The sequence below is a fragment of the Myxine glutinosa genome, chromosome 14 (assembly GCF_964187855.1).
Source record: "Myxine glutinosa chromosome 14, kmMyxGlut1.1, whole genome shotgun sequence".
Taxonomy (NCBI): Eukaryota; Metazoa; Chordata; class Myxini; order Myxiniformes; family Myxinidae; genus Myxine; species Myxine glutinosa.
Window position 1 is genome coordinate 36,150,968 of NC_136274.1, and position 23,968 is coordinate 36,174,935.

Genomic DNA, 23,968 nt, shown 5'->3' on the forward strand with positions numbered 1-23,968 from the left:
TGTAATGTAATATTTTTACTTTAGGTTGGGGTGCCCCCACGAAATGCCAAGATACCCTATTTATGCACATTAACTCGTCGTTTGTTCAAGGAGGAAAATCCCCTTGGTGAAGGGTGGGGGGTATTATTAGTATTAACATTATTTTGTAATAACATTAATATTATACTATTTTCATTGGTGTTATTGTGGTTATTGGTGTTATTGAAGAATTGGTGTTATTTGGTAGAAGGAATTGGTAGAAGGAATTAGTGTTATTGTTATTGAAGGAGTATGGACGGTTTTGAGGGAGTTCATGGGGGTTACGGATATGGTGTGAGAAATGGAGAAGGTGAAAGGATTTTGGAGTTTGCTGATGGAGCTGATTTGTTGATTTGTAATACTCAGTTCCAGAAAGGGGATAATAAGCTTGTTACATACACGTCAGGTGGGTCGACGACAACTGTTGACTACCTGATGGTGCGTAGGTGAGATAGGGGGCACCTCCGGGACACAAAGGTGATCCCGGGGGAGGAGGCTGTTTCACAGCACCACTTGGTTGTCTGCGACATAAGGGTGAAAGGTGCGAGGAGAGCTCGGCGGGTGAAGTACCAACCGAGAATGAAGGTGTGGAGGTTGAAAGAGGTGACAGTAAGGGAGGCATTAAAAGAGAGGCTGAGTCGGGTCGAGGATGATGTGGTTGAGCTTGAAAGTGGTTGGATGTCAATGAAAGATAGTCTGTTGGGAGCCATTGGTGAGGTATGTGGATGGACAAAAGGACCACCGAGGCACCCAGAAACATGGTGGTGGGATGATGAAGTTGGAAAGAGGATTGACGAGAAGAGGAAGAAGTTCAAGGAGTGGCAGAAGGCGAAAGGTTCGGGAGCAGAAAAAGCAGAGTATGAAAGTTATAAGGCAGCCAAGAAGGCTGCAAAGAAAGAGGTAGCAAAGGCGCAGGAGACATGTAGGAAAATGTTCAGAGAACGCTTGGATTCGGAAGAGGGTCAGAGAGCGGTATTCAGGATTGCAAAGCAGATAGCGAAAGAGAGGTGTGATGTGATGGGGGTGAGTTGCTTGAAGGATGAAGTGGGACAAATGGTTGTGGACCCAGATGGAATTAAAGAAAGATGGAAAAGATATATGGAAATGCTGTTGAATACAGAGAATGAATGGGATGGCAACATAGAGAGTAACCCAGTTTTAGGACCGGCAGAGAAGATAACTGAGAAGGAAGTTGAGGAAGCGATAAAAGCAATGAAGAGTAGAAAAGCGGGAGGGCCGGCGGGAGTTGTGGGAGATATGTTGAAGGCAGCAGGAAGTTGGGGTGTGAAGAGAATGACAGAGATCTGTAATCTGGTGGTGAAAGAAGGCTGCATTCCAGTGGATTGGGAACTGAGTACCCTTGTCCCTCTATACAAGGGGAAAGGTGACCCTCTGGAGTGTGGCTCGTACCGAGCGATAAAGTTATTGGAGCATGGAATGTAGGTATTGGAAAGGGTGTTGGCGAGGAGGATAAGGAAGAAGGTGAAGATCGACGAAATGCAGTTTGGATTTATGCCAGGAAGAGGAACGACAGATGCGCTTTTTATTGTGAGGCAGTTGCAGGAGAAGTACATGGAGAAGAGGAAGAAGTTGTTTCTTGGGTTTGTTGATCTGGAGAAAGCATTCGATAGGGTTCCACGCGAAGTATTGACATGGGCATTGAGGAAGTTAGAAGTGGAGGAAGGGTTGATCAGAGTTGTGATGGCAATGTACAAAAGAGCGCGCACAGCTGTAAGGACGAAGGACGGGAACAGTGGTGAGTTTGAGGTGAAGGTGGGAGTGCATCAGGGGTCGGTACTAAGTCCACTACTATTTGTCGCTGTGATGGAGGTGCTGGCTCAGACCGTAAAGGAGGGTTTACCGTGGGAGTTGTTGTATGCAGATGATCTGGTGTTGATTGCGGAAAGTATGGATGGACTGAAGGAAAAGATGAACAAGTGGAAGGAAAGTATGGAGACAAAAGGTCTGAAGGTGAATATAGGAAAGACGAAGGTGATGGCAAGTGGTAAAGCATGTGGTGAGGTGGAAAGAACTGGGAAGTGGCCATGTGCTGTGTGCAGGAAGGGTGTCGGAGTGAACTCCATTCAATGTACAATGTGCGCTGAGTGGGTTCATCAAAAATGTAGTGGTCTGAGAGGGTCATTAACCAGTGTGGCAGCTACATTCAAATGTAAGGTGTGCACAGAGGGAGCTGCAGATGGAGGAAATGTTGAGTTGGATCTTGGAGACGGCGTGAAGCTGGAAGGTGTGAAAACATTTTGCTATCTCGGAGACATGCTGAATGGAGAAGGTGGATCAGACTCGGCAACGGTTGCTAGAGTGAGATGTGCATGGAAGACGTTTCGGGAACTGAGTGGCGTGCTGATGAGGAGTGGAGTGTCGTTGAAGCTGAAGGGAAAGGTGTATGCTGCATGTGTGAGAAGTGTTATGATTTATGGGAGCGAGACATGGGTCATGAATGTCGATCAGCAACGAAGGCTGGAAAGGGTGGAAATGCGAATGGTTCAGTGGATGTGCGGAGTGTCGCTGAGAGAGAGGAAGACAAATCATGAATTGCGAAAGATGATGGGAATAGAGCCTGTGATTGATGCTGTGAAGAGGAACAGGTTGAGATGGTTTGGTCACGTGTTGAGGAAGGATGAAAGTGACTGGTTGAGAAGAGTGATGGGAATGAATGTAGAAGGAAGTAGAGGACGGGGAAGACCGAGAAAGACTTGGCTAAAGACGGTGGAAGAAGACATGCGGGCAAGGGGGTTAACAAGGAGAGATGCAGAAAATAGGGCAATATGGAGAAGATTGTCATGGGGACCGCAAGGCTAACCCCCGCTCTTGCAGGGAAAATGGCCTTAAAATGCATGTTGTTGTTTGTTGTTTCATTGGTGTTATTACCCTTGCCAGAGAAGAGGGTATTGCATCTAAGTCCATTTGTTTGTTTGTCTGTCTGTCTGTTTGTCCGCACAGAATGTGAGTATGCTTTTCTCTGCAACCATTGGTCCGATTGCCAAGAAATTTTCGCCATCGGTTCACCTCCTCCTGTCGACTTTTTAATGGTACTTATGACGTTATAGGTCACATGGTACAGGCGTCATCTAGGGAGCTTTGCACCTCTATATCTCTGCAACCGCTCCATGGAATCTTTTTTTAAATGGCTCATTGTGAAGTACTCCCCATGGGGAACAACATATCTTAATGATTATGTCATTGGTGCCTTCATTATGACATCATAATTAGACATGCAGAACGCTTGATCCGATCAGTTTGAAATTTATTGAGCATGATGTACACAAAAATTGTATGGGAGAATTAAATTGATGATTTCATCGGTCATGTGGTTCGGTGGCCATATTGGATTGAACATAAATGTACGTCGTCAATAAACCATACAAGCACAGCAGCTAATAAACACACAAATACACCATACAAACACGTCCTGGCGAGGGGCTGCAATCTCTGAAATTGCTCTTGTTACTTTTGTAATTAGAGGCAGCCTTGGAAAAACGCCATGATTAACTATCTTAACATGGCTGTACACCTTAACACAGATGTCACCCAAAGCGGAAACCCCCATTGGAGAGGGGAGCAAATCAAGGTGCTTCAACCTCTGACGTGTGACCTTTAGTCCTTCTGTCAAGTTTGGTTGAGATTGTATTGTATTGTATTGTTGTATTGTACTGAATGTATTGCAGTCAGACAGACAGACATACCCCAATTCGCGTATTTTAGTTTGAATGCAACAGTGAGGAGTGCAAGACCCATTTGACAGGTATGGAGAGGTGTTTGCCAAAGTTTCGACGCTCATTTCCAGGATGCAAAGGAAATTAAATAATCCCCTCTCTTCTCACTTTTTTTTTAAACGTGAGTGTTTTGTGATGTACAATTCTACTGTGATACAAAGATATTTTGGGATCCACAGATACCACTATTGAAATTTCAGCCTTCACTTGAAATCCTTTTAAGATTTCCTCTGCCGACAAAGAAACTGACATTTTTAGTTGTGCAGGTAATTCGTCACTGAATTTTGTCTTCTTGGTAGGTCGTTGCTATGGTAAAGGGGCTACAGGTGCTTATGGGTCGCATGGAGAGTGTCTTCAGCCAAGCGGTACGGCACACGGTCTATGCTGCGCTACAGGACTTTGCTAAAATCGCGCTTCGTGAACCACTACGACAGGCAACGAAAAAACGGAAAAACGTCGTCATCAGGTACGTGTGTAATCTAAATCGATCTTTCAATAAACAAATGCGCTGAAGCTTCTTGTTTCTATGAGTATTTTGGTGTTCTTCAGGGAGTTGTGCAAAAAAATTTTTGTTTATTGTATGTGTTCGTAAATTGCTGCCAGCGTTCTCCAAGCCATTCGTAAAACGTGCTGTGATTGGGAGACTGAGCCCACAAATGACCCCTGTCTGCGTGGTGAGAAAGATCCCAAGGGTGGCTTTGAGATCAAAGTTCCCAGGCGAACAGTTGGTCCCTCAAGCACGCAGGTGAACTTTCGTTCCTTATTATCATCTTCGTGTATATTTTGCTTCCACCATCTTCGTGTGCAATCGAATTTTTTTGTTGGTTTCTTAAGAGCACATCTTTGAATTAACAGCTTTATATGGTGCGGACAATGCTCGAGTCACTGGTGGCAGATAAAAGTGGAGCGAAGAAGACTCTTCGCAGCTCATTGGAGGGTCCGACAATCCTTGCCATCGAAGAGTTTCACCGACATTCGTTCTTCTATCCTCATCTGCTGAACTTTGGTGGTGAGTCCTACCCAAATTTCATTGTTATTATGCACATAGATGATTCTGTATTTCCTTTTCTATCTAATTTTCAACAAACCTTTATTTGTTATGAGAATATGGAGAAGATGAATTAATAAAATTTTCATTTTTTTTTTCGAGCTTTGCATTTTGGGATGCATTCTAGTTATTATTATTATTATTTTTGGGCAGAGTTCCTGCAGCAGTGCTGCGAACTGTCTCAGCTGTGGTTCCGCGAGTTCTTCCTGGAACTCACTATGGGTCGTCGCATCCAATTCCCCATTGAAATGTCTATGCCTTGGATCTTGACTGATCACATCTTGGAAACCAAGGAGCAGGCTATGATGGAGTGAGTATGACACATTGTTGGAGTGTGTTGGGTTGGCATGGAATATTATTGGGTGGGTACAGCTGGATTGTTGGGGTGGTGTGAAGTAAACCTTGGAAGACATGTTCTTTTACATGAATTAGGACATTAAGTAGACAATGGGCAAGCATGTATCACATTTGGATTCCCAGATAATGGCCATCGTTTGGATGGGAGTCCGGGCCGACCCGAGTTTTTTTTAAAAATACCTGCCAATTGACGCTGCAATTCCTTAAACCCTAGTTGGTGATGTGAAATTATTGCTATTAAACCGTAATTATCACTGGACTTGCTCGTTTTGCTTTTTAAACTGCCAATTGTAATTGAACACCGCGAGTACTATTAATCATTCGTTTCGCGTTTGAGCAGTACCACAAAACGTATTTCCCATTAAAAAGTGGCACCAGGAACTTCGAGTAATGCTTGACAAGAGACACCATTGGAAGTATTTCCAAAATAACGTTTTTGAGTTTCCATGAGATGAGCTCTATTTTGCTTTGGATAGGCAAATCGTTTCTGTTTCGACATAGTTTTACAGTTTGTTGACCCTGTCCTCCCCCACGCCTCAAAGTGCCTTGATATAGGATTCAAGGCTGAATAACAGTGTTGGTGAAACGCTCATTTGTTGCTGCCTGTGGTTGTTTTGGGATTTTTTTTGTTTTTATGTAGATTTATAAGTTTAATTTGAGGATTGCTTTCCCTCACCAGGTATGTCCTCTACCCCCTGGATCTGTACAACGACAGCGCATACTATGCGCTCACAAAGTTCAAGAAGCAGTTCTTGTACGATGAGATCGAAGCCGAGGTGTGCTCTGCGTTTCTGCCCTTTTCTTTTTTTGGATGTTTTTTTGGGGATTGTCTTTTCTTTCTTTTTATGCAGCCGAAGGTGTCGGAGGCATTGTTTTTTGTTTGTGTCCATCCGTCCGTGCATATCAGATTTTCATTACCGCAATAACTTGTGAACCACAGAAGGGATGCCAACCAAACTTGGCACCAGTATGGATTGCGATGCAAAGATTAACGGGTTCAATTTTGGGTTCAACAGGTTAAAGGTCATGTGGCCTTTGAAAATAATTTTGCAAGTCATATCTCGAGTTAGAAGCATCTGATGTCGCTTTTTTACTTATCCTTCTCTCTCTCTTTCTCAAGTGATCTTTACGTGAGATCAAATGTAACAGTGGGTTGACATCTAACGCAGGCGGAGGCATATCCATCGCATGAAATTATATTTTGCGTCTGACCTTGAATGTTATGATTGAGGTTGCGTGGAAAGATGCTGAGCTGCCATTATGATTACTAGGGCATGCCCGTACTATATATATATCTAAAATTATATCCCCCCCCTCTATTTACATGAAATGGTTTGGTCCAAAGCGAACGGCTTGCGAGTACGGTGACAATCCCCCCCCTCTATTTACATGAAATGGTTTGGTCCAAAGCGAACGGCTTGCGAGTACGGTGACAATCCCCCCCCCCTCTATTTACATGGAATGGTTTGGTCCAAAGCGAACGGCTTGCGAGTACGGTGACAATCCCCCCCCTCTATTTACATGCAATGGTTTGGTCCAAAGCGAACGGCTTGCGGAGTTTGGTAAAGAAATCGCCATAGCTCGGTAACTACTTGTCCGATTAATTTAAAACCTTGAAAAGGCACATCCTCGGGTCCCCAGCAATATACCTGGCAAGTTTCAAGTATATCGGACCGGTAGTTGTCGAGAAACAGCGGTCGCATACACACACACACACACACACACACACACACACACACACAGAGATTACTGGAATTATAGATAGATGATCAATGGCATTTCTAGAGACAGAACCAAATGCTGAGTGTGCTGTTGATTGTATTTATTTATTTATTTTGTAGGTGAACCTATGTTTTGACCAGTTTGTGTACAAGCTTTCTGACCAAATTTTCTCGCATTACAAGACACAGGCAGGCAGGTAAGATTTTCCTTTTTGTTGTTTTGTAAACACCCGAGTCTCACTTCTCATGTTTCTTTGTGTGTTTTGCTTGATTGCATCACCCGATTGACTTTCCATTTATTAAGATAACTTTTCAATTTCAGTACTGATGAATATGTGTGCAAGAGATATCTACCCTTGGATGTCTACCTTGACTCGAGCGTTGTTTCTGAAAACATGCGTAGGCTACCTGTTGGTTGGTTTCTTGCCGTTCCAGTCTGTTGTTGGATAAGCGACTCCAAGCAGAGCTAAAGAACCTTTCAGTCTCGTTGCCACCGATCGCCGCGCCGCGCTACGAGACATTGCTCAAACAGCGGCACGTGCAGGTCTGACCTGGCTGGGCTGAAGAGAGTGGAGCATTTATTCTGAATTTTAGTGTTTTGAGAAATGCTTTGAACTATACACCATTATTGATGATCCTGTTTGATTACGGCATCAATTTTGCGTTTTAGCTGCTTGGACGATCCATCGACCTAAACCGCCTGATCACGCAGCGAGTGGCTACGGCCCTGGCTCGCTCCCTTGACTTGGCTGTGTCGCGCTTTGACAGTGAAGATCTGTCATCCTTGGTGGTGAGTCCCGTAATTTTTGTCATTTATATTTCTGAATATATTGATTGTACCCATTTTGACTTTGGTTGGAACATACATCTATAACTATAATTATATTTCACTATAATTCCAAAACTAGATAGTATATAGTCACAATATATAGTCACTATAATTCCAAAACTTTGAAGCAATGAGGATGTGGTTATCGACTTTGGTATCATATGTTCCAAAGTAGAAACTGCTTGGCAATATTGGTGCTTTGTCTCTCTTCCTCCTCCTTATAAAATCACACTTAAAAAATAATAAGAAGAAGAACCATGTTGGGTCTTTTGTTACAATTCAAAAACAATAAAGTTTCTCCCATTGTCCAATGCTCAAATATTTAGGAGCTGGAAGGATTACTCGAAGTGAACCGCTTAACTCACCGGCTGCTGTCGCGCCTCTTGACGCTCGACCCATATGATGCGATGCTGCGAGAAGCAAACCATAACGTGTCTGCACCGTACGGCCGCACGACGCTGCACGTGTTCTGGGAGCTCAACTATGACTTTCTGCCAAACTTCTGCTACAACGGATCTACCGGCCGGTCTCTGCTACTTGCCCCATCGCAACATTCCTGCACTCTTTACCGCACATCGCTCATCTGTCTTGCGTATTTTGTGAGACATATTTTGTGAGACATCTCACATATTTTGTGAGAGATGACTGTGACATATTGCCTTTGCATTTTGTCTTCTTAATTTAATCTCAAACTTTGTTCCTCCCCCTTAGATTTGTTCGTACACCATATCCTTTCTCCCAGAAACTGGACCGAGAGAAACCACCCAATGCACAGCCACAGTACTTGTTTGGTAGCAAAGTAGGTTTATTGTTGGCATGAGATAAGACATTTTTGTCATTGATGGGGATAGGAATACGTCACAGGCCATGTGACCTTTCAAGCACCGATTAAAACAAATAGTACTTTATGGGTTGATGCTTGTGAAGTGTTGTGAACCTTCCGACGATGTAGTCGATGCTTTTTGAAACCATCATTGTTCTGTTATCAGGTTCATAGTTGCTCGTATGTTGTGTATAATAATAGAGTTGCTCGCTTTGTTCAGGGTCATGTGCAGAACCACAAGTGTTGCATTAAAGTCGATGAAGGCTAGAAATAGTAAGGCAGCCCTCATTTAAAGTCTTTATTTATTTATTTATTTTAATCTTGGCAAAAATATATATTCCAGTTATCTGAATGAAGCTTTAGTCAATGCTCATTTTAGGGAGACTTTAATGGTGTTTGCTCTCTACTTTGTTCTGATGGATTGCCATGCTCCGCAGGCTCTGAACACTGCCTACACATCTATATACAGCACGTATCGAGGCTTTGTCGGTGCACCTCACCTCCGCACCATGTGCCGTCTCCTTGGCTACCAGGGCATCGCAGTGGTTATGGAAGAGCTTCTCAAGGTTGTTAAGAGTCTGGTAAGTTTGGGAATAGGGGGAGAACCTGCAACAATAATGTTTAACAGATTAAATAGTTGAAAGTTATATTTGTCCTTTATTTTCTTCACTCTCTCCATTGGCCATAGCTCCAAGGGACCATTTTTCAGTACGTTACGACACTTATGGAGGTGATGCCAAAAATCTGCCGTCTTCCTCGATACGAGTATGGCTCACCAGGTAATGTATCATCGGTGTATTTTACATGAAGTGAGCAATTTTTCGCGGATGCATTTAATCGGTGTTCTGCTCAGATTTAGATAATCGCTGAAAACAGATGTGATGGTTCATCTTCTTGTATTGACAACTGTGTCTTCTTGGTATTGTGCGACGTTGAATCCCGTTCAGGGATCCTAGAGTTCTTCCACCATCAGCTCAAGGACATTGTGGAGTACGCCGAACTGAAGACCGATGTGTTTCAGAGTTTACGGGAGGTCGGAAACGCAATCCTCTTCTGTATGCTCATCGAGCAGAGCCTGGTAGGTCAAGTTTTGATTATCATTTCCTGGTTATTTAGGTTATTTATGGTGGTAAAACAGACTGAGCCAATTGATTGGTCAAAGTAAATTAAATTGACCCAGGGATGTTTTATATATATAAATACATATATAAATGTGTATTTATATACACAAATATATGTGAGTTACACAAATATATCTTCAGTTCTCCAGCTTTCAATGAGCGCACGTAATGACGTCACTGCCATGTACATACGCTCTGCCTGTCAAGCTCTCAAGAGAACCCTCTGACACAGCAGAATTTTGATCTTAGTTCAGATACTGTCATAAGTGCATGTAAAACTCAGTTACCGACCTGGTTTCGCCCTTTTTTGGGGCTCATCAGGGCAACGCAGCGAGTCCTGCATACACTTATGACTCTGAAAACCTTTCGGTTATATACCAGTTACTATGCGATTTCATACCATCAGTGGTGAACCAGGGTGTACCCTGGTGTGTACCCCGGTTTAGAATAGGTACACCGTATTCATGCATGTCGTAAGAGGCGACTAAAAGGGTTGGCGTCAGGAAGGGCATCCGGCCATAAAAACATTGCCTCAAAAAGAGAACCATGACAATTACGACTACATATGGGCAGGGTACAGCCCGAAGTACCCCGTGGGGGACCCCACTCCCTCTCGTCAAAACTCAAGGTGGGGAACCCGATCGAAGCAAGGGTGGAAATCGTTCCATTTATGACGACGAAACGTCTGATGCCCGACGTGGAGATCGGTTTCTGAGATTTGGGACATGGAATGTAGGGACAATGACAGGGATATCAGGAGAAGTGGTGGAAGTAGCTCTTTCAGCTCTTTCACGAGCCTCGATTCAGTATACAAAAAAAAAAAGAAGAAAAAAAAAGAAGAAGTATTGGTCAGAAGAAGAGTGGACATATGTTGTGTGCAGGAGACGAGATGGAAGGGAAGTGGTGTGAGAATGGTGAAGGGTAGGCAGGGACAGAAATACAAGCTTGTGTGGCAAGGGTGCCCGGAGGGCGTGAATGGTGTTGGGGTCCTGTTTTCTGAGGAGTTTGTAGACAGTGTGGTGAGTGTGACTAGAGTGAGTGAAAGGTTGATGATGGTGAAAATGATGATTGGAAAGCTCTTGGTGAACATCATCTCAGGATATGCTCCGCAGGTTGGTTGGAGCGATGAAGAGAAGGACAAGTTCTGGTGTGCTATAGAGAAGCTGATGAAAAACGTGAAAGATGAGGATGTTGTTGTGGTAGGAGGAGACCTAAATGGACATGTGGGAAGGAGTATGGACGGTTTTGAGGGAGTTCATGGGGGTTACGGGTATGGTGTGAGAAATGGAGAAGGTGAAAGGATTTTGGAGTTTTGCTGATGGAGCTGATTTGTTAATTTGTAATACTCAGTTCCAGAAAGAGGATAACAAGCTTGTTACATACACGTCAGGTGGGTCGACGACAACCGTTGACTACCTGCTGGTGCGTAGGCGAGATACACCTCCGGGACACAAAGGTGATCCCGGGGGAGGAGGCTGTTTCACAGCACCACTTGGTTGTCTGCGACATAAGGGTGAAAGGTGCGAGGAGAGCTCGGCGGGTGAAGTACCAACCGAGAATGAAGGTGTGGAGGTTGAAAGAGGTGACAGTGAGGGAGGCATTAAACGAGAGGCTGAGTATGGTGGAGGATGATGTGGTTGAGCTTGAAAGTGGTTGGATGTCAATGAAAGATAGTTTGTTGGGAGCCGTTGGTGAGGTATCTGGATGGACAAAAGGACCACCGAGGCACTCGGAAACATGGTGGTGGGATGATGAAGTTGGAAAGAAGATTGACGAGAAGAGGAAGAAGTTCAAGGATTGGCAGAAGGCGAAGGGTATGGGGGCAGAAAAGGCAGAGCATGAAAGTTATAAGGCAGCCAAGAAGGCTGCAAAGAAAGAGGAAGCAAAGGCACAGGAGGCATGTAGGAAAATGTTCGGAGAACGCATGGATTCGGAAGAGGGTCAGAGAGCGGTATTCAGGATTGCAAAGCAGATAGCGAAAGAGAGGTGATGGGGGTGAGTTGCTTGAAGGATGAAGTGGGACAAATAGTTGTGGACCCAGATGGAATTAAAGGAAGATGGAAGAGATATATGGAAATACTGTTGAATGCAGAGAATGAATGGGATGGCAACATAGAGAGTAACCCAGTTTTAGGACCGGCAGAGAAGATAACCGAGAAGGAAGTTGAGGAAGCGATAAAAGAAATGAAGAGTAGAAAAGCGGGAGGGCAGACGGGAGTTGTGGGAGATATGTTGAAGGCAGCGGGAAATTGGGGTGTGAAGAGAATGACAGAGATCTGCAATCTGGTGGTGAAAGAAGGCCGCATTCCAGTGGATTGGGAACTGAGTACCCTCTCGTCCCTCTATACAAGGGGAAAGGTGACCCTCTGGACTGTGGCTCGTATCGAGCGATAAAGTTATTGGAGCATGGAATGAAGGTATTGGAAAGGGTGTTGGAGAGGAGGATAAGGAAGAAATTGAAGATTGACGAAATGCATTTTGGATTTATGCCAGGAAGAGGAACGACAGATGTGCTTTTTATTGTGAGGCAGTTGCAGAAGAAGTATATAGAGAAGAGGAAGAAGTTGTTTCTTGGGTTTGTTGATCTGGAGAAAGCATTCGATAGGGTTCCACGCAAAGTATTGACATGGGCAATGAGGAAGTTAGGAGTGGAGGAATGGTTGATCAGAGTAGTGATGGCAATGTACAAAAGAGCGCGCACAGCTGTAAGGACGAAGGACGGGAACAGTGGTGAGTTTGAGGTGAAGGTGGGAGTGCATCAGGGGTCGGTACTAAGTCCACTACTATTTGTAGCTGTGATGGAGGTGCTGGCTCAGAACGTAAAGGAGGGTTTACCGTGGGAGTTGATGTATGCAGATGATCTGGTGTTGATTGCGGAAAGTATGGATGGACTGAAGGAAAAGATGAACAAGTGGAAGGAATGTATGGAGACAAAAGGTCTGAAGGTGAATATCGGAAAAACGAAGGTGATGGCAAGTGGTAAAGCATGTGTTGAGGTGGAAAGAACTGGGAAGTGGCCCTGTGCTGTGTGCAGGAAGGGTGTCGGAGTGAACTCCGAAAGCATTCGATGGGGTTCCACGCAAAGTATTGACATGGGCAATGAGGAAGTGTCGGAGTGAACTCCATTCAATGTACAATGTGCGCTGAGTGGGTTCATCAAAAATGTAGTGGTCTGAGAGGGTCATTAACCAGTGTGGCAGCTACATTCAAATGTAAGGTGTGCACAGAGGGAGCTGCACATGGAGGAAATGTTGAGTTGGATCTTGGAGACGGCGTGAAGCTGGAAGGTGTGAAAACATTTTGCTACCTCGGAGACATGCTGAATGGAGAAGGTGGATCAGACTCGGCAACGGTTGCTCGAGTGAGATGTGCATGGAAGAAGTTTCGGGAACTGAGTGGCGTGCTGATGAGGAGGGGAGTGTCGTTGAAGCTGTAGGGAAAGGTGTATGCTGCATGTGTGAGAAGTGTTATGATTTATGGGAGCGAGACATGGGTAATGAACGTAGAGCAGCAACGAAGGTTGGAAAGGGTGGAAATGCGAATGGTTCGGTGGATGTGTGGAGTATCGTTGAGAGAGAGGAGACAAATGATGAATTGCAAAAGATGATGGGAATAGAGCCTGTGATGGATGCTGTGAAGAGAAACAGGTTGAGATGGTTTGGTCATGTGTTGAGGAAGGATGAAAGTGACTGGTTGAGAAGAGTGATGGAAATGAATGTAGAAGGAAGTAGAGGACGGGGAAGACCGAGAAAGACTTGGCTAAAGATGGTCGAAGAAGAAATGCGGGCAAGGGGGTTAACAATGGGAGATGCAGAAAATAGGGCAAAATGGAGAAGATTGTCATGGGGACCGCAAGGCTAACCCCCGCTCTTGCAGGGAAAATGGCCTTAAAATGCCTGTTGTTGTTGTAGTGGTGAACCGCCATTAAGGTATCCCATCCAGCTATGCTGTACCTTAATGGGAGCGATAAGTACCATCTGCCACATTATCTCTGGTATCCACATGGTATCTGGTATCCACATTATCCATGTACATGGCAGTGACGTCATTACGTGTGCTCATTGAAAGCTGGAGAACTGAAGATATATTTGGATTGGTTGCTCCCGGCTGCATCTAGGCGATTACATATAATGAGTGGATATACGGCAGGGACGTCGGTCGATAACGTGCACGTAGCAGGAACCAGAGGAGCGTGCCATATATAGGAGCCAAGCCAGCGAGGGAGAGTATAGCAGGAGACCAGCGTGAGAGAGCGTATAGCCAGCAAGAGAGAGAGCCTGCAAGAGTATCTCAGGAGCCCAGCAAGAGAGTCAGAGACTGCCAGAGAGAGTCAGAGTCTGCCGAGAGAGAGCGGGGAGTCTGCGCCAGGTTTTATAAATCCCCGAAACCCCACTCGAATGTTCCACGGGCCTCCATTGGCCGCCTGGGGTCACGTGTCGTGACAGCCCCTCATTGGTCACCCTCGGCCACTCCCTTTTCGCTCCCATTGGTGACAGCTCATTGGCCACACCCTCGGCCACTCCCTTTAGCTCCCATTGGCTGCTCGCTGCTCCTCCTTGGCCATTCCCTTTAGCTCCTCCTTCGGGCCTGCAAGGCCTGGCCTAGTCCCATGACGAGGCACTTTAGGCTTCGATGAGGCCTCCTATTACCCTGCCTGCCTCAACGCATATCAATGCACCCTAACACCGGAAAGGGGACTATGCTTTACATTTAATAAGAAATAACTAACTATACGGGGCTACATATTGTGGTGTAACTAACTATGGGGGGGGGGTTGCCTTTATTCACAAAACCGCAACAATGAATGAAATGAATTAATTCATTCATTCATATACACATACACAGATATGTGTACACATACAATTGATAATTGCAATTGGGGAAAATATTTTATGACTTTTGTACCAAAACAGTTACAGGAAATAAACTCTACCCCCATTTACCCTGTAGTCTCAGGAGGAAGTGTGTGACCTTCTCCATGCTGCTCCGTTCCAGAACATCCTGCCTCGTATCCACATCAAAGGTTTGCATACACAGGCATTTGCTTTCTTTGTTGGTTTATTTCTCAGCTGAACAGTCTTAGTTTGACCCACATCTCCCCACTCTCCCAATGCTTGTGTAGAATTTGCGCATTGGAGAAGTTTGTGCACATTTTGAGAACTTTTTACCCTCTCTATTAGTGAGGCCTTTTGCAAGGGAGGTGTCTCTCTTTTGTTTCTAATTCAGAAGGTAATCGATGATTTAAATTGCATTAAAAGTTGAATGGTTGCTTTGCCATGTATGGGCAGAGGGGGAGAAGCTGGAGGCTAAGATGAAACGGTTGGAGCAGAAGTACACTCTACTGCACCTCATTCCTCTCGTCGAGAAATTGGGAACACCCCAGGTGTGGCTTGGTGGGACTAGTGGGTGTTTGTTTTGATTTAATGATGGGAGATTTAATTTCTGATGAGATGTACTGGTGGGGGAATCGCATCTCTTGTGAATTTTCTCTCATAATGTCTACAGACATGTCTTGTGTTAATTTAACCATCTCGGTAGATGTAATGACCATGTGACCATGTGACCTGTGGACAATAGCATATTGTTGGGTGTAGTTGTGGGGTTTTCATTGAATTTTGTGAAAGTCACGTTTGAAAGTTTGTGACAGTTTTAAGTGGCTGGTGTTGATTGTTCCAAATGGTAGGAATTTTAAGTAGGAGCTTTTTCATCTTTCTCCACCCTTTGATTTACAACTTGTAAATGAATGATGAGATGGGAAACCGCACGTCATGAAGAGCAAAATCGTGCTTTTATGACATCATTATTTTACGTGAGAACATCGGGGAATAAAAGTCGTATTCTGACTTAGTTATTTTGGCAGAGGTTGAGGGAAATAGTCTTTTTTTTTTTTGTCTCCACAGCCGAAGTTGCCGGATGGATTGTTTTTGGGTCGTCAGTCCACCTGTGCATGCACATCAGATTTCTGTTACCGCGATAACTTGTGAACCGCAGAAGAAATTTTGACCTAACTTGGTACAAGCATGTACGATGATGCAAAGATGAACCTCACCCCCTTCTTGTCCCCCACCCCTCCTTCATGTGACCTTTAATTGAGATGAGACATAGCATTGGGTCGATGTCTAACGTGGGCGAAAGCACATCCATCGAGTCATTTGCATCAAATTTTATCTTCTAATTTCTTAAAGTTTTGAATTATTACTCCTTTCAACATACTTTTGCATTGTTTGTCTATTCCAGCAAATTGCGATTGCACGTGAGGGGGACTTGCTGACCAAGGAGCGCTTATGCTGCGGCCTTTCCATGTTCGAAGTGATCCTGGCGCAAGTGCGCAGTTACCTCGACGATCCTATCTGGCACGGCCCACCTGCCGCGAATGGGGTCATGCACCTAGAAGAATGTTGCGAGTTCCAGCGCTTGTGGAGCGCCATGCAGTTTGTGTACTGTATCCCTGTCGGCAGCAACGAATTCACGACTGAGTGAGTGAATTGCTTCTGCTGTGACCTTTGCTTGTTGCGCTCTTTAAAGAACCATCTGTGACACCGGTTTATCTGCCACAGGCAATGCTTTGGGGATGGCCTGCACTGGGCTGGTTGTGCTATAATGGCATTGCTGGGCCAGCAGAGACGTTTCGACCTGTTGGACTTTTGCTACCACCTACTCAAGGTCCAACAACAAGATGGCAAAGATGAAGTAATCAAGAATGTGGTAAGGTGGCGGCGTATTGTCATTTTATGTCCATTAGTTTAATTATTTATAAGAAAGACAATTTGTTCAACAACAACAAAATGGTATCCCACTGCATGATTGCATGACCACCTTGATATACATACATACATACATACTCATACATACATACATACATGTGTGTGTTGGTTGTGTATGGGTTAGAGGTGTTGGTGTCCAGTGTAAAGGAGGTGTGATAGCCCTTTGTTCTTGCACCCTGTCAGCCCCTGAAGCGCATGGTGGAACGTATCAGCAAATACCAGATGCTGAACAAAGAGATTTTTGCCACCCTCAACAAGCACCTGAGGGGTTCCGACATGGAAACTGCCGACATTGAGCAAGTGCGGTGCTTCCAGCCCCCGATCCACCACTCCCTTACTACCAGTTAGGCCCAACCACAGCCTTCTCTTTCCGCTCGTGCACTTGTAGCGCCACCAGCTTCCTTCCGGAACCATGCTGATCGAAGGAGCCGTCATTCAAATGGCACGACTGCTTAAATGACACTTCAATTGTTAATTTCATTCATTCGGAATGAAATTGATCTTGAATTCCTTTGAGTGAAATTCACCTTTCATTCGCTCATTCTTCTCCCAGTCAATCATTTGAGGAATGTGATTAGGCCAAATTACCCGATTATGTGTATAGTATATTAGTATGTCACATTAATAAGAGTATTCAGGTGCTAACAAAGCTTTAATCATACAATTTCAGTATCAATTTGGTCACGACATAACATTTTTGTCATTTTACCGGTTTATTCCAACAAGGAAGAGTCTCCCACGGCATTATTGTGCGAGCAGTGAAATTGATAACAACATAATGTTGAGGTTTCTCGTTTTCATGGTAAATGGTTGAAGTGCTTAAATGCAATCTTTGAATATTTTGACCATTAAACTGATGCATAGATGCTAAAATCCATCCTGCAGTAATAATAATAATATTTTACTAAACTATGCATTGCAGCGAGATGAAAATCGATTGATTAGTCATTTACTTGCGATATATGCAAATTGGGTTGGGATTTGTGCCTTAAATGGTTTATACCTGCTCTGTCGCTAACTTTGTCTCTCTTTTGCAATCAGGAGGAAACACACACACACACACACACACACACACACACACACACACACACACACACACACACACTCAGCCTGTATGTGGATCATTTTGACTAAAATTGATGGAGGACAAACTTATGCAGGAGGCGGCAATTTTTTTTGCTGAAATTACCGCACTGGATCTGAACCGAGTTTTTGCTACCGAGTTCCGGGCCTAATTTTGAGCCAGCATTCCTCAGTTTGTTCTTGGATGAAGGGAGCAGGATGTTTTGGGGCAAGTGCTAAGAATTCTATTTTGATTTATCACAACTCAGCTCCCCTTCCTGTACTTACTCGCTCTGTGATGTTTTCCTTTTCAAGCATTTGCTTTAACATACCGTATTACCTCCAACAAGATTCCCTCCCCCACCCAAGGAAGGGGTTCAAAAGTAAATGTTCATGGGGGTTTATTGGAGGAGATACGGTATTCGCTTTCCAGCGGATGAGTTGATTTGCACATCTTTTGGTTTATTTGATGATCTCTGCAGCTGGGGATCCTACCTTCAGTCTGTGTGTCTGTCTCTGCCTGTCTGTTTATACAGTGTTGGAAATAATTATGGAAACACACACAGGATGTGCACAAATGAGTAAATGCAACTGTGAGGCGTATACAATTACATGATTATAGAAAATTCAAATGAATCCGTTGTACAGTATACTAGCACGTGACATGCGAGGTGTTTGCCTTGGAACACGTTTGTTTTATTTCACAAAGAGCATAATCCCTGGTTTTCATGCTCCCATACAGTTTATCAAGGTGTGGCTGTGGAATGTTCCAAATATCCCGGAGCACTTTCCACAATACATCCAAAGTGTTTGATTGTCATTTGACTTTCTTGTTACCCATATAGCACGACGTAGCCTCGATGATGATTCAAATCAGGACTTTGTCCATCTTGGCGAGTGTTCTATCAGTGTCTTCAAATTCGACATAGTTTGTCACCACATTGACCACAGGGTTGGGGAAATTGTCACGTTGAAACATGAATCCCTGCCCGATGCATGTTCCTTGGGGGGCATAGATGCCAATCCTGCCTGCAGTCAGTGGTTTAGATTTTATTCAAATCTCCGACATCCTTGATTGATATGCAGACCCACACTTGAATGGATTCACCCCCGTGCGGCACGGTAGCTGCCCAACACTGACCTGTACCACTGCCCAATCTGTGTTCAAATAATGCTGAACCGTTGATTATTGCCAAACATTTCAAATTTGGACTCGTCTGGAAAGACCACCCTCTTCTTTGTTTGGTCATCCCACTTTCATTTCTGCTGTCCATGTAAACCTTTTTGGGAAGGGGGTTGTCACTCCTCACCAAAGGCCTTCGGGCAGCTTCACAGCCATCGAGACCATTTTGTGCATATATATATATATATATCTCACTGTTCTTGAAGAAACGTTAACACGTGTACTTTTAGTGAGATCATTCAGAACATCTCTACCGGATCATCGTCTGTCATGTGGAGAACACCGTGAGGGACTTAACATCACTTTCAGAGACTTTGGGGTTTCTTACTCGACCGCGTGTTTTATCAACAGTACCAGTTTCACGTATCCTCGGATTCATACATACAGCACCTGAAACAGGAAGTGGGGCTGCAACCTGCCCCATGGAGTAGTCTTCACCAACTAATACTTTGTGATTTCTATACACTTGTCACGGGATGTTTCTTTATCAGGAGCCACGCTCATTCACCACACCACACTAAGGTCAAGAGTTAATTGCAACCATATGTTGTTCGCTCTGTTTCCATAATTACTTTGTATGTGCGTGTGCGCTTCATAAACAGCAATCTTACGACAAAAAGGAATTCGGAATTGGAGTGGGAGTAATCTAACGTGGCTTTAGATCTAGTCATTCAAACAGACTTGGTTTGAAATCGTTCTTTAATTCTAGAAACTTGTTCTAAGAGCCTTAAATATGTGCTTTTTAGCAAAAAAAAAATATATATATATTTTTGCTGTAAACAATTGAAGTTCCTCATTTGTACCATGTGCTGTATTTTTTTTGTGTGTGTGTGTGTGTGTGTGTGTGTGTGTGTGTGTGTGTGTGTGTGTGTGTGTGTGTCTGTGCAGTCTTTGGATTGGATAACGTTAAAGTATCAACCTGCTGTGGCTTTTTTTTTTACACTTCCGTGACAGAGTTACATTTATCCTGAGATTCAGATCTCGTGCAATTAATCCTCATTTAACTTGACAGGTTTTCCTTATAAGATTCCTGTGCCCCGAGCCTCTTCCATTCGCCTCGTTCTCATTTGCATTCATGTTTTCCTAAAAATGCATAAAACCAGGCCTTTGCATGTTTGACCAGATTCTCGATGAGGATGTACGAGGCTTTAGGTTTGACGGTCATTTTTAGACAGACTTCCAATGCACGATGACAAATCAAATGCTGTTGTAACAAAACTGACCCAGACCCTGTATTTTATAAACCAAGCATTGTATTTTTAAATCGATTGTACTGTAACCAAGTTTGTTACAAGTAAAAGTTTTTAAATGGTTCATGTGTGTTGTACAAGTATTAATTTTTGTAAAATTTCAATCATTTTTCAACTCGCACTGGAAAGAAGGAAAAAAAACCTGCTTGTGGTGGTTAAACTGAGAATGTTCACACACAGGGTTTGACTGTTACTAATATTGACTTGTGTGCCAATAATTTGACGCGCTTATTGTTTTCCAAAGGAATGTGTTATTCTGGAGGCATGACTTTAACCAGGTGACCACGAAGACCAAAGCAGAATGGAGATTAAATTTTAATGAAAACGGGGTGGGAGCACCGAGCAAAAAGACTACAGGATAAAGAACCCGATGGGTGACGCGCTTATCCTTATACAAGAATGTGCCCACATTCACCTGATCTGCTTTTGTGGACGCACGTACATGAGAGAACAATGAGACACAGAAGGAGAGACATTTAAGTAATAAGATGGGAGGTTGATTGGTGTCAGGCCTTTCCTCAGCCCAAGGTGTGCTGTGAACCAGCTCCAGTGCAGCCAGCAGACTTTGTCCGCTCCGCCCTTGTGTGCAGTCCAGCAGGAGAGGCCTGGAGGTCAGCTGATCAAAGAAACTCGGAGCCACCAGGGAAGAAGAGGAACCAGAAGAAAGGCAATCGTGTTTTGTGCTCATAAAGGCTGTGGTGTGTGATGTCGCCCTCATTACTCCTTGGAGCTGGCTACCCTGTCAGCCATGGCACATGATCGATCTCTCGAGACCAATCGCGGTCCAGCTCTCAAACTTCGTTACATCATAAGGCCTCCCTCGCCACGCTGGCATAATTAAGTAAATGGGGGCAGGGGGGGGGGGGGGGGAGAATTTGAGGAAATGAAAGGGCAAGTGCTAATTGGGGCAATTGCAAGGTAACTGCTCCAAACACAGATTAGGAAATAATTAATCAATTAACCCCTTAGCTATAAGGCATTTTCATTACACTGCCACCTTCTCCTCTCTCCCAGACTCGTCCTCGAGTTTCGTCTCAAAATGGGGGAGGGCACAGAACAAAACCAACAAACTGACCTTTGCTAACCCCATAAGATTTAGCATTCTAAATGCAACCCGTGTGCGTATTCTGACCTTGTACAAGCAACCCCCAAAAAACCAACTCACATGATTTATATATTATATTTATATACATATATATATATACACACACACACCCAACCCCACCTTGGGTCAGTGTGGCCTTCCACCTGTTGCAGCTTGCTGGTAGCCTCGGGTATGGTTGTGCACTGTTTTTGATTGATCTCCAAAATTTAACTAGCAAGTAAAATGACTGTGTTAGGAAAGGTTAATGGGGTTAATAAAGACCATGGGTCAGAATTGGGGATGACAAGAGATGTTGATGCACCCCTTGCTGTTGAAGGCAATGAGGGAAGAGTGAGATCGAACAGCCTTTGGAAGATTGTTCCATGAATGAGAAGTGAGGAATGAAAGAATGGTTCTGGGTAAAACCAATTCACAATTCTCGTTCAAAACAAACCCAGAAAGGTTTTCAAATCCGAGCATTCGGGGCATGATAATAACATGATGGTACAAAAAGGTAACCCCATAATTGTGGGTGAAGCACAACTCCGTCACAAGCACAAACTCACGGCGAGGCTGTAAATACACGTCCTGTCAACATCACCTGCGTTGTACACACAGTATATTTGATAGTTTTCACCATTGCTTTGGGCAAAATCCATTTCTCTGGGAGACATATGGCAGAGGATCGTTTCAGAATCGGAGGTGCTTTTCACATTGATGTAGAGTGTGTGGATATCTGTCGAGTTCTTACTCGTTTGGAAAGTCACCGAAAAGTCAAATGGTTGATCACTTTCTTGGGTGTCATTTACCCATTCGACCTTAAGAGGCTGAGGTTCTGGGCCTGACCTTTTCCATCGCTGCAGGTAGGCCCAAACAAAACGCTTGCTCCAAGCCTTTACGTCATTGTTGTCGTGAGTGGAGGACACAACCACATCGCGAAAATCGTCTTCCGCTTTGTAGTCTTTCAAATATATCAACTTTCTGAACACCTCTTTCCATTCATTTCTGCAAAAGGAGTGAAAGGAAAATATAGCAACTGGTATGAAGTAGCAAATCCATTAAAGCATTTTACTGATATGCACCCCATGGCCACACTGTTTTTAGGCAATTGGGCAGTTGATCCATCGGTCTGTGTCCAGCGAGAGGAGAGTGTAGCACATACGTTCAACATAGAACGTTATAATATATATATATATATATATATATACATACGCACATAAACAGTCGTGGCCAAAAATATTGGCACCCTTGCACTTTTTTCAAATAATGCACCATTTCTTCCAGAAAATTGTTGAAATTAAAAAATATTTTGGTATCCACATTTGTATTTCTTTGGTTTACAATGGAACAAAACAAAAAATATATCTGAAAATATTACTAAATCTTAGCTTATTCCACACAGAAATCCTAAAATGGCCCGGACAATATTATTGCCACCTTTTAGAAGTTGTTAGAAATAATTAGTTTTCAAGCAGGTGATTCTCCTTTACTTTGGGCTTGAACTCACCTGTGGTGAGTTGCAGGTGCCTGCAATATAAAAATCACTCATTCAACCAGTTTGAATCGAGAACAGGAGTCATTCTGCTGTTTTGTGTCATTGTGTACCGCAATGAGCATGAAGAAAAGAAAGAAAACCAGATAATTGTTTGAGGAGGTCAGGCACAAGATTGTAGCCAAGCATGGACAATCCCAAGGCTACAAGTTCATCTCGAGAGACCTTGATGTTCCTGTGTGCAAACATACGCATTGTTATCAGGAAGTTCAAGTATGGCCCATGGCACTGTAGCCAACCTCCTTGGATGTGGCCACAAGAGAAAACTTGATTGAAGATTGCAGCGAAGGATTGTTCAAATGGTGGAGAAAGCACCTCGATCAACTGCCAAACAGATTCAAGCTGACATTCAGACACAAGGTACGACAGTTTCAACTCGCACCATCCGTCGCCAACTTGATGAAAGGGGGTTCTTTGGTTGGAGGTCCAGGAGAACCCCACTGCTGAGAGAGAGACACAAGAAAGCCCGACTGGAGTTTGCCAAAACACACCTGAACAAGCCATAATCTTTCTGGGAGAATGTCCTGTGGACAGATGAGGCAAAATTCGAGCTTTTTGGTAAAGCACATCTCTGCGTTTACAAAAAACAAAATGAAGCCTTCATAGAAAAGAACACCTTCCCTACAGTCGAACATGGAGGAGGTTCAGTCATGTTTGGCGGTTGCTGTGCTGCCTCTGGCACAGGGTACCTTGAATGTGTGCATGGTATCATAAAATCAGAAGATTACCAAGGCATTTTGGAGCTCAATGTTCAACCTAGTGTCAGAAAGCTGGGTCTCCATCGAAGGTCATGGGTCTTGCAGCAGGACAATGACTCCAAACACACTTCAAAAACCATCCAGGAATGGTTCAAGACAAAACGCTGGACTGTTCTGAAGTGGCCAGCAATGAGTCCAGGTCTAAATCCCATTGATCACCCATGGGGAGATCTGAAAACAGCAGTTGAGAGAAGGTACCATTCAAATCTGCGGGAACTGGAGCAGTTTCCATAAGAAGAGTGGGACAAACTGCCAGTAGAGAGGTGTAGGAAGCTCATTCATGGCTATAAGAAGCGCTTGACTGCAGTTATTTCTTTTTCCAAAGGATGTGCTACCAAATATTAAGTCTCGGGTGACAATAATTTTGTCAATGCCATTTCTCTTTATTTTCTGATGTAAAAGGATAAATTAAGTTCTGAATCAAAAACAAAGGTTCTGTAATATTAACAGTGAAATAATGAATTGTGGAGACCAAATACTTTTGTCAATTTCAACTTTTTTTTAAGAGAGAAAATTGTGAGTTATTTGAAACTAGAACAATGCGACGGTGTCACCAATATGCCTCCGCATAGTCCCACTACTGGTAGATGCCATCACTATGCATATGTGTGGGTAGGGGATCACGTTTGTGAAGTTTTGTGTTGATCGGATAAGGTTCGTTTTT

At 43.9% G+C, this 23,968-nt stretch overlaps 2 protein-coding genes across 5 annotated transcripts in view; one reads left to right on the plus strand and one right to left on the minus strand.

Annotated features, from left to right (window-relative positions):
- The window catches only part of LOC137415830 (cytoplasmic FMR1-interacting protein 2-like), a 57,180-nt gene extending 39,758 nt beyond the window's left edge, over window positions 1–17,422 (plus strand). For all 4 annotated transcript variants that reach the window (XM_068101352.2, XM_068101349.2, XM_068101351.2 and 1 more), the window contains exons 15-32: window positions 4,052–4,218; window positions 4,356–4,497; window positions 4,608–4,761; window positions 4,954–5,110; window positions 5,837–5,933; window positions 6,999–7,075; window positions 7,314–7,422; window positions 7,549–7,668; window positions 8,034–8,233; window positions 8,419–8,506; window positions 8,968–9,111; window positions 9,219–9,309; window positions 9,478–9,608; window positions 14,602–14,674; window positions 14,940–15,034; window positions 15,889–16,127; window positions 16,209–16,356; window positions 16,599–17,422. In XM_068101352.2, coding sequence (XP_067957453.2) covers window positions 4,052–4,218; window positions 4,356–4,497; window positions 4,608–4,761; window positions 4,954–5,110; window positions 5,837–5,933; window positions 6,999–7,075; window positions 7,314–7,422; window positions 7,549–7,668; window positions 8,034–8,233; window positions 8,419–8,506; window positions 8,968–9,111; window positions 9,219–9,309; window positions 9,478–9,608; window positions 14,602–14,674; window positions 14,940–15,034; window positions 15,889–16,127; window positions 16,209–16,356; window positions 16,599–16,763 — 2,397 coding nt within the window. In that variant the 3' untranslated portion in view covers window positions 16,764–17,422. The remainder of the gene's footprint in view (window positions 1–4,051; window positions 4,219–4,355; window positions 4,498–4,607; window positions 4,762–4,953; window positions 5,111–5,836; window positions 5,934–6,998; window positions 7,076–7,313; window positions 7,423–7,548; window positions 7,669–8,033; window positions 8,234–8,418; window positions 8,507–8,967; window positions 9,112–9,218; window positions 9,310–9,477; window positions 9,609–14,601; window positions 14,675–14,939; window positions 15,035–15,888; window positions 16,128–16,208; window positions 16,357–16,598) is intronic.
- A 2,785-nt stretch (window positions 17,423–20,207) lies between these two features.
- The window catches only part of LOC137418725 (uncharacterized), a 37,242-nt gene continuing 33,481 nt past the window's right edge, over window positions 20,208–23,968 (minus strand). The window contains exon 7 of the mRNA XM_068104837.2: window positions 20,208–21,999. Coding sequence (XP_067960938.2) covers window positions 21,543–21,999 — 457 coding nt within the window. The 3' untranslated portion in view covers window positions 20,208–21,542. The remainder of the gene's footprint in view (window positions 22,000–23,968) is intronic.